Genomic DNA, 17062 nt, shown 5'->3' on the forward strand with positions numbered 1-17062 from the left:
AGAGGATGTGGAGAAAAGGGAACTCTCATATACTGCTGGTGGGAATGTAAACTCCTGCAGCCACTATGGAGACTTCTCAAAAAATTAATAGAACTACCATATGATCCAGCTATTCCACTTCTGGGTGTTTACCCAAAGAACACGAAAACATGAACGTGAAAAGATATTTGCACCTCTATGTTCACTGCAGCATTATTCACAATAGCCAAGACTTGGAAACAACTTAAGTGCCCATCGCCGATCAATGGATGAATGCATACAGAAGAAGTGGTATATATACACAATGGAATACACTCAGCCACAAACAAAGATCGAATCTTGCCACTTGCAACAACATGGATGGACTCTGAGGGTATTATGCTAAGCAAAATAAGTCAGACGGAGACAAATACCATACGATTTCAGTCATGAGTGGAAGATAAAAACAACAGCAACAACAGACACACACATAGATACAGAGATAGACTGGTGGTTACTAGAGGGGAACATGGGAGGGAGGAGGGTGAAAGGGGTAATAAGGCACATGTGTATGGTAACATGGTAATTAGTCTTTGGGTGGTGAAGAACATGAGTCTACATAGAAATCGAAATATAATGACATACACTTGAAATTTAAATTAAAAAATATTTGAACACAAAAGAAACATGAGAATACTTAAAATAACTTCAGGAATAGCTTCTAGCAATTTGTTTCTGATATTTAGCCATTTTCTCCCCTAAATCTCTTTAGTTCTCTACATATTTCAGTGCATCTAGTAACATTCAGACGAAAGCCTGAATTATTCAATAACGATCTTTCACACTGACTCTCCTTTCAATAGAAAGATGGCTTCTAAGTATAGAAACACTATTGTGAAGTGTACAGGTTTCAGAGAAAGCATGACCCTGATGACATTGATTTCAGACTTCTAGCCTCCAGAAATGTGAGACAATAAATTTCTGTTGTTTTAATCCACTCAGTTTGTACTATTTTGTTTCGACAGTCCTGGAAAAGTAATACAGATGTAACATTTAATACAGTTCTCTATTATCGGATTATTTAATGACTAGTGACTTAAAACTGAAATTTGGAAAAGATTTTTAAACAAATGGACATATTAATCAGATCCTAAGAAATGTCCTATAGTCAATGTGGGAGCAGTGATTTTGCTATTCTTTTCATGTTATTAAAATACTATAAATATGGGCATCACTGCAGGCCATGTGAATATTCATGGAAAAATTAGAAGATACGTATGGGAGTTTGAAGTGTTTATCGAATACAATTTACACTCAAAACTGAATAAAATTTTTATTTTAAAACATCACAAATAATTACAAAGATAAATGTCTCAACTGTACAAACTTGTGTGTATGTGTGTTCATATACACACACACGTATTTAAACTTTGCTTCATCTTTCATCTTTTTATCTGAGTAAAAAGAAGAACACTTTCCTCATTCAGGAGATTTTTGATGTTGTAATAATTACCTAAAAGTGATAAGAAAATAAAACAAAATTATTTCCATAGGAATCATTTCCTTTTGATTAAAAGTTTAGCAATCACTAAGGTAGTGATATATAGTGATATATAGTACCAAAAAAATAATCAATTCATCTAACCTAAAGTAACTTATTTAATTCCACAGGAACTGAAAAATCCAAGAGATAACCACCAACCATGACGCAGATAAGGCTTAAAAGAATGTAAATTTCAGGGGCCAGCCCAGAGTCACAGCAGTTAAGTACACGTGTGCTCCGCTTCGGTGGCCCAGGGTTGGCAGATTCGGATCCCTGGCGCGCATCAACACACAGCTCGTCAGGCCATGCTGTGGCAGCGTCCCATATAAAGTAGAGGAAGATGGGCACGGATGTTAGCCCAGGGCCAATCTTCCTCAGCAAAAAAGAGGAGGACTGGCATCAGATGTTAGCTCAGGGCTGATCTTCCCCCCCCACACACACAAAAAAAGAAAGAAATGTAAATTTCACATCATTCTGATAATAAATGCAAAGATGAATTAAACAAAGGTGCAGGGAGGGAAAATCTCTCTCTGAACCTAATCACTATTAGGTCTTTGGAACTGCTATGGATTCCTCTAAACCAGACACATGCATATGCAGGCAACTACAAAAGGTAAAATAGTAAGTAACATAAAATCTCAAAGTTACCACAGGCAAATGGTACTCTTAAATAAATTAGGTAATAAATAGCAAAAGTTCAACACAGATGGACAGCCACACATAAAGCAGGTTTATAGCACTGAGTACCATACTGTGACTTTTTATAAATTAGAAACTGATACATATTAACATTAGCTGAGTTAAAGCGTTCACAACAGTGTTGGTACATACAAAGGACTATATAAACATAGCTATTATCTCCTTTCATTAGAATGTAAGCTCCATGAGCACTGGGATTTTTGCCTGTCTTGTTCACTTATGTATCCCACACTCTTACAGCAATGCTTGGTAGACTGTCAATAACATCTGTTGAATGAATAAATGAATGAATGAACAAATTAAAATTCCTATTTCCAAAGACTTGTGCTCTTCAATAGCTGATGAAGCACATTATTCTGTATGTTTAAAGTAACCTATTAAAAATTGTTTGAGGGGCCGGCCCTGTGGGGTAGTGGTTAAGTTCAGCATGCTCCCATGGGTTCGGATCCCAGGCACAGACCTACACGACTCGTCAGCCATGCTGTGGTGACAATTCATAAACAAAATAGAAGAAGACCGGCACAGATGTTAGTTCAGGGCTAATCTTCCTCAGCAAAAAAAAAAAAAAAAAAAAAAAAAAAGTTTGCCTACATGATGTCTTTGAGATAATACAGGGTGAAATAATTTTCCTTCTACCCTGGATATAAGATATCTTCTAACTAAATATTTTTATATTTAGCAATAAACAACTCTTGTTCAATTTGCATGTATCAAAACATAAATATACTTACCTAATGATAAAATTAAAAGAAAATATATACCAGACTTCTTTGGCATCAGTCACATCATGCTTCATTTTGACCACTGTGATTTCCATTTTCATGGTGCTCATAAGCAACTATATAAATATTTAACTATGTGAAAGAAAATGTCTTTAATTATTCTTACCTGAAGGAACATAGAAGGAATCCCCAGTTGTTATCATATAAGGTGTTTCATGTAAGGTACACAAAAGCTCACCAAAGTTAACATAAAAAACCTGTAAAATTAAAAATTAAAATCTCATTTCATATTGAACCACCACAACTACTACACTCCAAAGAAACTTAAAGAAAATGTGGTAGGCAGAATAATGGCCCTCCAAAGATGTCCACACTCTAATCTCCAGAACCTGTCATAGCAAAAGAGACCTTGAGAGGGGGAGATTATCCTGTATTATCTAGGTGGGCCCAAAATAATCACACAAGCCCTCAAAAGTGGAGAATTTCTCCTAGAAGCAGAGGAGAGATCAAGCAGAGAAGAAGTCAAGAGAAATTCAAAGCATGAGAAGGACTTGTGCTATTGCTGGCACTGAAGGTAAGAGGGCCACGAGACAAGGAATGTAGGCTCTTTCTAGAAGCTGAGAGTAACACCGTGGCCAACAGCCAGCAAGAAAATGGGAAGTTCAGTCCTACAACCACATGGAACTGAATTTTGCCAACAACCAGAATGAATTTCAAAGCAGATTCACCCTAAGAACCTCCAGAGAGGAATGGAGATATCCCAACATCTTGATCCAGCCTTGTGATTACTTTAAAGTCAGCCTAGCCTGGGGCCGGCACTGTGGCGTAGCGGTTGAGTGCATGCGCTCTGCTGCTGGCAGCCCGGGTTCGGATCCCAAGCGCGCACTGACGCACCGCTTGTCAGGCCATGCTGTGGCGGCATCCCACATAAAGTGGAGGAAGATCGGAACACATGTTAGCTCAGGGCTGATCTTCCTCACAAAAGAAATTAAAAATAAAAAAATAAAGTCAGCCTAGCCTGCCAGACTTCTAACCTATTTAACCGTGAGACAGTAAAAGGGTACTGTTTGAAGTCACTAAATTTGTGGTAATTTCTTCAAGCAGCAACAGAAAACTAATACAGGAAGAAATTTCTTTCATTTTTCCTTATTATTTACTGGCTTATGAAAATTAAGAACCACTGTAAAGAATATCACTTAGCTATACTAGAAAAATAGCTAGGTTGTACATAATACCACTCTTTAAAGGTTATATGCTTGGGACATGTAACTCAATCTGACTGATGAATCAAAGAAAGAACAAATAGCAAAAACAAAATCACGTATTTAAACAAGCATCAACATTAAGAAAGTAAAAAAGGATAAATCTCTAAGTCATATAGGACTCCATATTAAAATATAGCAAATTTTACATTTTATAAATATGTAGCACTCTGGCAATGATCTGTTTTTTGGGCAACTAAATAAAAAATATAAGGCCTGTAAACTTTGAGATTCAGCCATCAAGAATTTTGCCTCAGAGAATCATTCCTCCTCCTCCTCCTCCTGCCTCTTTTTTTTCAGGAAGATTGGCCCTGCGCTAACATCTGTTGCCAATCTTCCTCCTTTTCTTTTCTTCTCCCTAAAGCCTCAGTACATAGTTGTATATCATAGTTGTATATATGGAATGCCACTCCAGCATGCCTTGATAAGCGGTGAGTAGGTCCGTGCCCAGGATCTGAACAGGCACACCCTGGGCCGCCGAAGCGGAACATGCGAACCCAACAGCCATGCCACTGGGTCAGCCCCTTCCTCTTTTTTTTTTTCCTTACCACATGGTAAAATGAACCCATAAAAAAACAGAAAAACAATAGCAGCTAGCATTTATACAGCACTTACTCCATGCTAGCCACTTTTCTGAACATTTTATTTTTATTCATTTTATGTATGTACCTACCAGTGAGACATATTATTTTAATAGCTTTTCACAGATGAAGAAAATGAAGCACAAAACGGTATAACTTTCCAAGGTCACACTGTAAATGGCAGAGCTAGAATTTGAACTCAGGCACTTTGATTCTAGAATTCGTGATATACTAACTCCCTAAATGGGAAAAATGATATACTAACTCCCTAAATGGGAAAAAAGCTCTTAAAGTGGTTCTAAAGGTACTTTTATAGTTTAATAAAACAAAAAATTTTTTATTACACCCCAAAAAAATTTGACTCAATTTAAAAGACAAAAGGTAACAAACACACTACCCAGAAAGTCAGGCATATATTTCTAGGTGTTTCTTCCTTACTTATTCAGTTTGGCTCTCCAAACACATCTCTCCCCACTTTTGCAAACATTTTAATAAGAAGGCTTTTGAAATACACAAAAATAGAATGATGAACTCCCATGAATATCTTACACCAACAACCTGCTCTATTCAGAGTCTCTCTACTTCTCGCATATTAGTTTGAAATAAAATACCCAGCATCATAAATCATCTGTAAATATTTCAGTGCATAGTGAAAAATCAAGGCACTTTTTAAAAACATGACCACAACACTGTTATCACATCTAAAACTAAATAAATATTTAATATGAAATACCCAATTTTCTAATTTCCAATTGTCTCCTAAATGTCTTATTTTTTAAGGTTTGTTTGAATCAAGATCCAAGTAAGAGCCACACATTATGACTGTCTGATCCAATCTATAGTGGTTCTCAATTTGGGGGTGATTTTGCACCTCAGGGGACAACTGGCAATGTCTGGGGACATCTTTGATTCTCACAACTAGCAGAATACTATTGGAATCTAGAGGGTAGAGGCCAGGGATGCTTCTAAACATCCGACAATGCACAGGACAGTCCCTCTCCAACAAAGAATTATCCAGTCCAAAATGTCAACAGTGTCACAGTTGAGCAACCTTGATCTACAGGTTTCACCTGGTTCTCTCATTTTATTGCTTCCAGTTTATTTGTTAAAGAAATCAAGCAGCAAAATTTGTTGCAAAAATCTTTGCACAGTTGGATTTTGCTGATTACAACCCCAGGATATCATTTGAAAGGTCTGCTATTCTTTATTTCCTTTAAATTGCTAGTTAGATCCAGAGGTTTGATCAAATTCAGGTGCTGTTGTTTGTTATTTATGTTTTTTTTTAAGGAGGTGGAGGAGGCAAGACCACCTTATAGATACTGTTGTATTCTTCCATCAGGAGGCACATAATGCCTGGCTGTGCTCTTTTTAGATGTTAGCAGACATTGATGCTCACTGCCTAGATCTAATAGTTTATAAGGGGTTGCAAAATGGTAATATTTCATTCTAACATTCCTATTAATTGGAATATTTGTAACAAGGACAAACTTTCCCTCAGCTATTATTTGGTTACTTAATAGTACAGTTTATATGAGAAAGGCAAAATAAATATTTCCCTTTACTTACCATATTTGTTGTCAAAATGAGTTGGCTTCCTAGAATTCTCCAAAGTGATAAATTAGTTTTTATTTTTGTAGTAGTCTTACAAATTCATGGATTTCAATATAAGTGATGTGTATCAACCCACTGAAATTCTTCTTATTGATACTCAAGTTTTCACATCTTTGTCCGATGAGAGCATCTTCAAGTTGGATCCTAAGACTTTATGACCCAATCTTAATGGTCTTTGACAATCTGCTTTCGAGTATGATAAAAATATTCCAAGCTCAGCCCCAGGCCTGGAATCAGACATTTCTCTAAGGAATTCTGGTTCCTTTAAGTGTGTTGTTGTCACTTTTTTGGTTTTTAGTTATGGAACAATATTTATTGTCTAATTTTTCAAATTATTTTCACCTTTTGCTCATATGGTTTTTTTCTCTCTTCTCCTGTTTTGTTTCTGTTCTCCACATCACTTAACTTTTATATTTTCCATTTCTTAATCTCTTCTTTTCTTCTGGGAGAACTCCACAATCAATTCCCATAGTTAATTTGTTAATTCTGTGGTTTGATTTTAACAAATCTACTACTGCTACTTTCTCTCTCACATTGATTCTCTAGCACTGAGTTTGCAGGAGAGAGCTAATAGCCTCTGCTGATTCTCCATCCTGTCCCTTTTGTTTGTTTCTCAAAAGCATATATTTAAAAGTGTGCATCATGTTCTAAAAATGTAAACATATTCCCTCTGTTATTAAAAGACTTTAAATCTGATTTTTATTATAAAAAGTTAAAGGCAATATTTAGAAGAAACAAAAACCAACTAGAATCACCTAGTAACGTTCTTTTCCTACAGTTCCTTCAAGTTTCTGTCTTTTTCATTTTTAAATGCTAGTCCAAAAAAATAGAGAATTTTCTATCTTGCACAATTTGCTTGAATGTTTATCCTAAAAGTCTTCTATTATATGGCCATTCTTCAAAATAGTATGCTCAAACTAATATAAATATGCCTAGTATGGTACCTGAAATGTGTGTTATATAATTGCTTATTATTATATGATGGTTTATCTCATTACTAAATCAAAACACAAATATAATCATTTTCTTCTTGCTGCACATTTCAATGGTTGCTAATTTTTGCAATTACTGTCAATGTTACAACAAATAACTACATATGTTCAGCTTCCCTAACTTTTATATTATTTTCGTAGGAAAAAGTTCTGAAATGAGATTCATAGATCAAAATATACAAATATTTTTTTCCAATAATTTCTAATAACTCAGTAATTATAAAATATCATTTGTTTTTAATGTGGATTCCTTTGAATATTAGCCAGGTTAAACACTTTCAAACACTTACTATTCAAATTTCCTTTTGTATAAGAAAAGCATTACAGTTTAATGGGTAACTGCTATTAGTTCAGTGAAAACATTTCATAATGTTTATCTTCATTATTAATTGTTCCTTAATGATTGAGATCATCTATTACTTTAGTTAGTGAAATGTGTTATTTTTACTCTTTTAGTAATACCTGGAGATCTATAACATTTTAAGATTTGATTAAAGAATATTTCAAAATATTTTAAATCCAGAATCTAGTTATACTGATGTAGTAATAAATTACTCTTTGACTCTCATGTGTACCTTTTCCTTTCCTTGCCTCAATTTGCCCTTCTTAGTTAATATAAACTCACAGATCCTGATGCTCTTTTTTTTGTCCTATTTGAGCTTACCTTAATTTTGTCAGTAAAAAGAACTGTTTTGAATGTGATACTCCAGCCACTCATTTCATAGGTTTCTAAAATGTTACTTACTGAAAAAGGTACCTTAGATGTAATATTTTTAAAATGCTGGTATGATATCAAACATTCTTAAAATTTGGGAATTTTCAAATTCAAAATGCAGAAACATAACATATATATATATCAGACCAATGTTGCAGAGGTGTGTGTCTCCAATGAGACCGAAAGAGAGACAGAGACAAAGACTGACTCACCTTGAATCTCATTATAACTTCAGCCAGTAATACTGCTATATACAGTAATACATTATTTAGTATTTATTAAAGCAACTAGCTCCTAGTCCTCAATCTGCTGCTAACTAGTTACATGATTTTGAAGAAGTCTTTAAACCTCTTTATTGCTAAATTGCACGGAAGGAGAACTAAGATTTAGACTTAATTTCTACAATCCTGTCCAGCTCTAAAACTCTAAAGACTTGTTTGCAAACCTATATTCTAAGATTCTTTTAAGCAATGATCATTCCTTAAACTTCTGAATCTCAAGATTACACTGCTACGCATGTAACAGGCACTTTTAAACAACTGTTGGTTGACTGACTTAAAAAGATTCAACAACAAAAAAAATTCTCTGTGCCCTATAGTAATAAGATATCACTTCAGAGGAAACAGCATTTTTACAGCTTCATCAAGTCCAATAAATCAAAGTTGTACCAACAGCAAAACATAAATATATGGAGAAATACACTCACCAAAATATCTGAACCAACATGCTGCTTTCCCTTTTCCTGATGTGGTCTTAATATCAATTTTCCAGTAGAAAAAAAAGGTGTATCCAATGTTTTATATACTTTCAACTCACCATGCTCAACAATAAATTGATAAGTATCTCGTGGCCTTATAAGATCTAGAGGAAAAATACCAATATAAATATAAAATAGCGATAATATAGCTCAATGATATAACATACACATATACATACAATAGTTATTTCTAGATATAAACCTGCCTTAGAAAAACAGAAGTTAAGATCATTGACTTATGAGACAGAATGCCACAGATCAAATCCTGTCTGTCTTACAAACTGTGTGACCTTAGGCAAGTTATTCATCCTCTCTGTGCCTCCATTTCCTTTTCTATAAAATGGGATAACAGTGCATCTATGTTAGAGTTGTGAATATCAAGTGAGTTAATGTGTGAAAAACACTGGCACAAAGTAAGCATTAGGTAAATCTTAGCTATTAATAATAATAATGGCAGTATTATTTCTATTATAGCTCAGACAGAAAATAAAATTAGCTAAGACAAGAAAGAATACCCTATCTTTAAAAAGTTTAACATAGCCCACAATACAAAGGTATCAGTATCAAGACAATAGATTCTTTTGTGCTTGCTTAACTGATTATTAAACAACAAGATTTTTATTTATCAAGTAAAGGCTCTAAGTAACAAGAGTGGCTCACAAATTACTATCTCACTTTTGAATTCCTCTTTTACTCACAAACCTTTCCAGATCTATAATTAATACATTCCTATATCATCAGCTTTTGACCATTTCCCTGGATATTTAAGAATGTTAGCAATCCCACACACTATAGGATACAAAAATATATATATACTCAAGAAGCAGAAAAAAAGTGATGAATTTCTGACATCAGTAACAACTTTTATAACTCGGTATAGTATAGCAATGTCTTTAAGTTAAGACACTACACTAAACAAAATTCTCTGTACTTCTACCTCTGTTGCCAAATAAACAATTTGAATATACAAATAACTTGGCTACTTATGATGTCAAATGGAACCTATTTCACAGCCAAAATTTTATTAAACTACCACTACTGCCTCTCTGGTTTGACCTATTTGTCCTCTGACTTAGGATGACTAGTCCTCGGTACTCTGTTGTACAGTCCTAACAGTTGTTAAAACACTTAAATATTTCCTGTATTTAAATCTTGCCTGGTTCGTAAATAGCTGAGTGTCCCCTACTTATCCCCACCACAATACAGCCCATCCCTTGGGACCTCTGATGGTCTCCCAGACACTAAATGTTTAATGCCTATTAAATACAGCAGGTGGCTTCCAGGAACCTGTGCTGGCCTTAAGATTAAGCCTGGCATGTTTGGCTGATTGATGCCCTTGCCAGTCATCCCCCCCAAAGGTTTCATGTCCCAGGTACCATTATCGGCATCCCAAGGTCTGGAAGGCTGTGTAAGTCCTGTCCACAATCCCTGCCTGGTCTCACAGTAAGTGTATCCTGGGGTCTGCTAGCTAACTTGCTACAATTCCCCATAAATAGCCCCTGTCTCCACGTGTCCTCCTGGTCAAAGAAGGCCTGGACCCTATTTGGGGAGGCACCACTAACAATGGCAGCACTTGTACCCCAGACAACAAATGCATGGTGCTATATGCCCCCTGGAGATATATGCCCCCCATCAATGCTCTCCTAGAGTAGTCCTCATTGGCTCTATTGGAATTAGACCCTTTATTGGGCTTTGGCTCTGAAAGAAGTGGGAAGAGAGAGCGAAAGGAGATAGGCTGGTCATCGAGACAGCAGTTTGTCCTCACTACTTGTTAAATTAAAAATTTGCAACATCATTCCATCTTACCCATGAGAATAATCTCTCTTGTTTCTGGGTCCTTTACCCTTGTTGGCTGCAAAGGATCTCCCAGAGGTATATTCAGTTTTACCAATAATTTATTCTCTGCAAAAGAAATAACATTGAAATACAAACTACTTAAAATTCTTATCAATTAAATACAAAAAGTCTAGTATGAAATACAGCTGTGGGAATGTTGTAAAGGAAAATTGCCAGCGGCATAACAATGTCTTCCTATTTATAAATGACCACTCTGATAAACAAAAATTCAAAAACCACAATGATTTAATACAGAAGCAAACATTCTAAACTTCTTTTTTTCTGTAAGCCTATTACAATATGACAACTCTTGCTTCATTAAGAAGTTAAATGATGTTTTGCATATTCTCTAAAAGAGATAGAAGTATACAATAGACTTTAGAAAGAATTCATTAAAATGTCCATTTTAACCACAGTTTGAGCAGGGAAAAGGTAAGCTTCATTTGACTGGGCAATTTACTCATGAGAAAATGTTTTATACTATGCTATTAATGATTTTTTTTAAACAATAAAATTGGTTTACTTTCAAAATTTGGGAAAAAAAGTGGAAATTAAAAAGTGAATTTACCCTATAGTATTACGTCTGAAGTTTTTAGAGGTAAAGTTCAAAATCTGCAAAGAGCTACTTCTCAAAGCACTGTTATTTAAAATAAAATCTAAAAGTTACTTTCAGGAATAAGTTCATACTTCTTTCATCGTTATCAAGACAGATCCTTTTCCTATTAACTATTTTGTGGACTTTTTCCATGTTTCCTTTTGCCTTCCTTTTAGATGATTCTATGTCTGGGGACAGTATGCCACCAATCACAAATCCTCCTGAAATTTAACAACAAAAAAGATAAAGTATCATATCTGGAAAAGTGAAAACCTTGAAATAAAGCTCTTTAAATTAATACAGCATATTTCCTTTCAAAGTATCAAAGCATACATTACTATTACTACATTATACAGCTAGTAATTCAAATAATACAAATACCAAACAATTTCACTTACGACTCTACTATCCTAAATACAGAAGCACCGATGAAAGATGACTGAATGATCTCTGTTGCTTGAAACCAACAGTCATCAGTGAAAGTTTAAAAAACAAAAAAACACAAAGGCCAGCAATGAACTCTTTATAGTAATCCATATGTGAATTTAGTCCTTTGACTGAGATATATCCATCAAAGAAAGAAAAACTATACTTTCTTGCCCACCCTCTACCATTTCTGTAGAAAAATATGATGAGAAAATGGGATGAGAATGATAATGAGGAATACTTAATCTTTGTCAGTTATAATTTTCTCATGTTCTGACCTAAAGCTTCATTTTATGCAATTAGAAATCTTGGTTGATACTACAGAAATAATAACACTCTATAAAGCTACACACTCACTTCAAATTGCTACCAAAGAGGAAAAAAATCAGCATCTCTATACTAATCAGACAAATCTGGATTTGAATCTATTCTTGTCACATTTTGGGGGGACAACGACTAAATGAGGTAACGTATGTAAGTATGTAGGTAACTGCTTGACACATAACATACATAAACAAACTGTAGCAATCCTCATTATTATTTTTTATTGTCAGATTATATAGCGTAAATGGGAATTTACCTGATGGCCTTCCTTGATAATCTATGCGCTCCCCTCGCCAGTATTCCAAACGTTTCAATCGCGTCCTCTTGGTCCTCCGAACGTTTGGTGTGTTGGAGGGCAATACTGTAAAAAGATATTAGACAAAGATGTACACGTATAATCCTTAGTTGGATGATATTTTGCAGAGGAAAGATTTATATTACCTTCTAAAACATTAATACTTCTAGACAAAATACTAGAAAAACAAAATTTTAATATACATTTGTGCTAATAAAGAAATGCCAATGAAAAAATAGGTTACTAGATTGGCAAAGATTTAAAAACTTGATAACATTCAGAGTTAATGATGCTAAAGGTACACAGGAACTCTCATATGATTGTAGGCAGAAATGTCAACTAATTGAAGATAATTTGAAAATACCTATTATAATACCCTCTGATTCAGAAATTTCATTTCTAGAAAATAAGGTTGCAAAAAAATTCACAAAAATGGACAAAGCTATAGGTATAAGAACGTTCATGGTAGTACTGTTTATAATAGAAACAGAAAACAAAAATCAAATTGAAAACCATCTGAACACTCCACAATAGGAAATTTGTAAATCAGGGGTAGTTATACGTTCATGTATTTGTGTGTATACACACATATCCACTCATTTTATCTGAACAGTGTAAAATTCTATATACTGAGTTTGCTGGCTATATACTCAAATTCCTATGTTATTATCTATTTTTTGTTTGCTAGAGCTGTCCAATTCTGAGAGTGGTTTATTAAGATCTCCCAATCTAACTGGATTGTTTAAATAAAAATCTGTTTGCTTTTTCCTAGTTTTTTCTTTACATATTTTAGTTGCTAGGTTATTTGGTGCATAAGAGTTTAAGATTTTTCTATCTTCTTCATAAATTGTTCATTGTCCTTCTTTATCCTGTTCAGCACTTTTATTTTAACCTTAAATCCTACTTTGCCTAATATTAAAATTACACTACTATTTTCTTTTTGTATACATTAGCCTACCTAATTCTTTGACAATCTTTTACTTTAAAACTTGTCTTAAGTGTTTCTTATAAACATATAGGTCAATTTGTATTGTTTAACCAAATCTGATAGTCTCTATCTTATTAGAGGAATTCAACCCATTCAGACCAACTTAGTGTAAACAAGTAACATGCTTCCTTTTATTTCTTCCATCTTACTTTATATATATTGCCAATTTTACATTAGTGATTCTTCTTTCTCCTCATTTTTTTGGTTTGATCAAATGACCATTTCTTTTCTTCCCCCTTCCCTTGGTCATTTCAAAGTTTTGCTGTGCTTTTTCACTCTAGTATTCCTTACCTACCCATTCCTGACACTTAAAACTCAAACTCTTATTTCTCCATGATTATATCAAAAACTATATCCCTTACCAAGATATGCTACCCTCTCCTTTTTCTCACTTGGTAAAACGAAACTTCTATACTACTTTTATCACCCCTCTTCTGCCCCTACTCTCCTCCCCATCATACCAAGTTTTGTTAAGATAGTCTGGACTTCAAGGTATTATTACAAAAATCCTTACTTAGCACTTATAAATCTCTAATCATATTAACATTAAGTAGTAGACACACCCTAAGGTAATCAGCAATGAGTCACACCCTTGTATAATCCCCTCGCTTAGGACTTTCTTCTCATCAACAGAATAAGGCAAAAGTGATGGGAAGTCACTCCTGTGATTACATCACGATTATATATATGATAACATATAATATTATACACATAAGACACTAGATAGCAGACACTGAGAAATCCTTCCTTGCTGACTTTGAAGAAGCAAGCTGTCATACAGTGAAGGGGCCTATGGAAATGGCAAGGGACTGTAGGTGGCCTCTAGAAGCTGAGAGTAGTGGCCTACGGCTGACAGTCAGCAAGAAAACAAGTACCTCAGTCCCACAATTTCAAGGAACTGAATTCTGCTAACAACCATATGAGCTTGGAAGAGGACCCCAAGCCTCAGATGAGACCATAGACCAGGCTGACACTTTTGGTTGCAGTCTGAGATCCTTGAACAGAGGACCCAGCTAATCTGTGCCTGGGCTCCTGACCCACAGAAACCATGGAATTATAGATCTGCGTAGTCTAGGCCACCAAATTTGTGGTAATCTGGTACATAGCAATAGAAAACAAACACACATTATTTAAATTATCCACATACGTTGCAAGAATCCTTCCTCACCACTGTTCCCTCTCTTTGGACTCAGTTCTGATTTATATGATACTTGGTTAGAACACCTCACATGGGTATTTTATATGGAAAATACTAAACTCAATCTTGCATTATCTGCAAAATAAATTCACTTATCAGAAAGAAAGATATCTTGGCTAGGTATAAGATTATTGGATTGTAATATATTTCTGAAAGTAGGCTGGCTATAGATATGATTTTATTCTTCCAGTGTTACACAGATGAGTAGTGCTAGTCATTTTTTCTCCTTTATATGTAAAACTTTATCTCTCTGGAAGCTTCTCTCTATTCTTCAAATTTAGAAATTTTATTAACTTACGTCTAGAGGTGTACCTTTTTCATTAATTCTAACCGGCAGCTGGTAAACTCATTCAACCTGCAGATTCAAGCCTATCTTTAATCCAGGGAAGTTTTCTTTAACTACTTTCTTTAACTGTTTTCTCTCCTCCACCTGTTTCTTTTTTCTGGAAATCCTATTATTTGCGTGTTTTATCTGCTGTCTCCACGTTTGCATTGCATATCCTTTTTCCTTGCAGTTTCCATCTTTTTGTATTTCTGCTCTGAGGAATTTCTCCCTCGTCAACACCAGCTATTAATTCAGCTCTCAACAGGGACTATCTCCACTTTCAGTTCATCTACTGACTTTTTTTGTTTTTGGTGAGGAAGATTGGCCCTGAGCTCACATCTGTTGCCAAACCTCCTCTTTTTGCTGAGGAAGATTAGCCCTGAGCTAACATCTCTGCCTATCTTTCTCTATTTTTTATGTGGGAAGCCGCTTGATGAGTGGTGCGTAGGTCCATGCCTGGGATCTGAACCTGTGAACCCCAGTCTGCTGAAGCGGAGTGCGTGAACTTAACGACTATACCATCGGGCTGGCCCCTCTACTAGGACTTTTTAAATGAAATATTATGATTTTTAGTACCAGAAAGTCTTCTATGCTATAAACGAATCTCTGAAAGTGCTCTTATTTCTTTTATTGTTAAAACTGTTATCCATCCACCACAAAATTTCTAGCTCACCAGAAGTTGCCAGTGTTCTTAGGCATAATGCTTGAGTTTCCTCTCTCTGGTTGCTGAAGCCCCTGCTCAGGGATATTTTTATTTTTCTTTGCCTACTCCTGACTCTAGTCATCATTCTACTCCAAGACAAGCATTAAGCATTGAGAGGTGCAGCAGTCTCTCTTCATATGGGTGTGGAAAATATAACTGACAAGATGTGAGTTTTTGGTTGAAGCAATTAGAGAAAGCTTCACTCCTATTGGTTCTCTTCAGGTACAAGCACAGAAGCACTCACAGCCTCAAGTACAGGGAGAAACATAAAAAGCCACTCCAATCCCAAAAAGGTGGGAGGTCTCATGAATCTTGCCTGGCAAATATCTCTTTGAGAACCATGGCATTTTAATACTCACATGGGTCTCTCCATAGGTTCCTCAGCTCCCAGCTTTGCCTACTTACCTATTCTAGCTACTGCTCTGTTTAGAAGTGAACTTGATAAAAATGGGAGGACAAGTTGTCAGGGATGCCCTCTATCTAGCAGTTATATTTTACAGAATTCTCCACCCTAGCTTCTTAGCCTAAGTGCAATCACGTTCCCTACTATAGGGCAAATAATGAGAGGGCTACAGGATTTATAAATGGACAATCAAGAAACTCAAAGGCCTGTGATGATTTACTGTGAAATTCATGAAAACTAAATATGTAGTTTTAATTTATTGGCCAATTAATCCAAATAATATTTCCCCCTTGCTTGAGAAAAATTAAGTTATATACAGAAACAAAGGTTTCATAACATGAAAATATAAAAGCAGAGAAATAATCTTACCTATTTTGTGATGTATTTTGTTCTCTGGTGTTACTTTAGATCTTTTTACTCTTGAATCATCTGTGAAAGGCAAAAGATAATATCATCAGCAATGGTTGCTAATTCCATGCTGAGGTAAAGTGTGTTCCCTGGTCAACTTCAGTATAAGTATTTGAGGTAAAATTTGACCTGATAATACATTTTATTTTTCCTTTGGCTTTTCACTGTTGAGGGATAAAGATTAATGAAAAACAGTGTAACATTTCTCTAGATTTTGCTACAATGACCATATTTAAAGAGCATAATAGTTAAAAATAACAAAAAACAGGTTTTCTATTACTGATGGACTTCAGGTAAAATAAAAAATAAAATGCATAAAAATGCAGGGTGTGATAAGGAACAATTAATATGCTAATAATGTAATCTATGATCCTTAAAGTTCTAAAACAATACAACTGTACTGAATTTAATAGTGTGCCAGTTAGGTCAGGGGTTCTCAACTTCAGTGTGGTAAATAACATCTAAACATAACTGCCATCAATTCTTTCCTTTCCCATGTGCAAATGTTGTTCTTTATCAAGAGGCAGAGTCTTATTCTCTTCTCCGTGAATCTCTGCTGGCCATAATGACTTGCTTGACTAACAGAATGCAGCACAAATGACATTCTGGGACTTTGAAGGTTAAGTATTAAAAAGATATGAAGGTTCGATCTGAGTCTGGTGGAACTCCACTCTGGGGAAAGACAGTCACCATATATGATGACTGACCACCCCAAGACTCA

At 35.1% G+C, this 17062-nt stretch overlaps 1 protein-coding gene across 1 annotated transcript in view; it reads right to left on the minus strand.

The window, feature by feature from the left end:
* Positions 1–1272: 1272 nt before the first annotated feature.
* The window catches only part of CENPC (centromere protein C), a 72412-nt gene continuing 56622 nt past the window's right edge, over positions 1273–17062 (minus strand). Inside the window, exons 13-19 of the mRNA XM_058547174.1 lie at positions 16303–16362; positions 12278–12382; positions 11364–11492; positions 10647–10742; positions 8790–8944; positions 3089–3179; positions 1273–1471 (exon numbers count right to left, since the gene is read on the minus strand). Coding sequence (XP_058403157.1) covers positions 1401–1471; positions 3089–3179; positions 8790–8944; positions 10647–10742; positions 11364–11492; positions 12278–12382; positions 16303–16362 — 707 coding nt within the window. The 3' untranslated portion in view covers positions 1273–1400. The remainder of the gene's footprint in view (positions 1472–3088; positions 3180–8789; positions 8945–10646; positions 10743–11363; positions 11493–12277; positions 12383–16302; positions 16363–17062) is intronic.

Source organism: Diceros bicornis, chromosome 8 (assembly GCF_020826845.1).
Source record: "Diceros bicornis minor isolate mBicDic1 chromosome 8, mDicBic1.mat.cur, whole genome shotgun sequence".
NCBI lineage: Eukaryota > Metazoa > Chordata > Mammalia > Perissodactyla > Rhinocerotidae > Diceros > Diceros bicornis.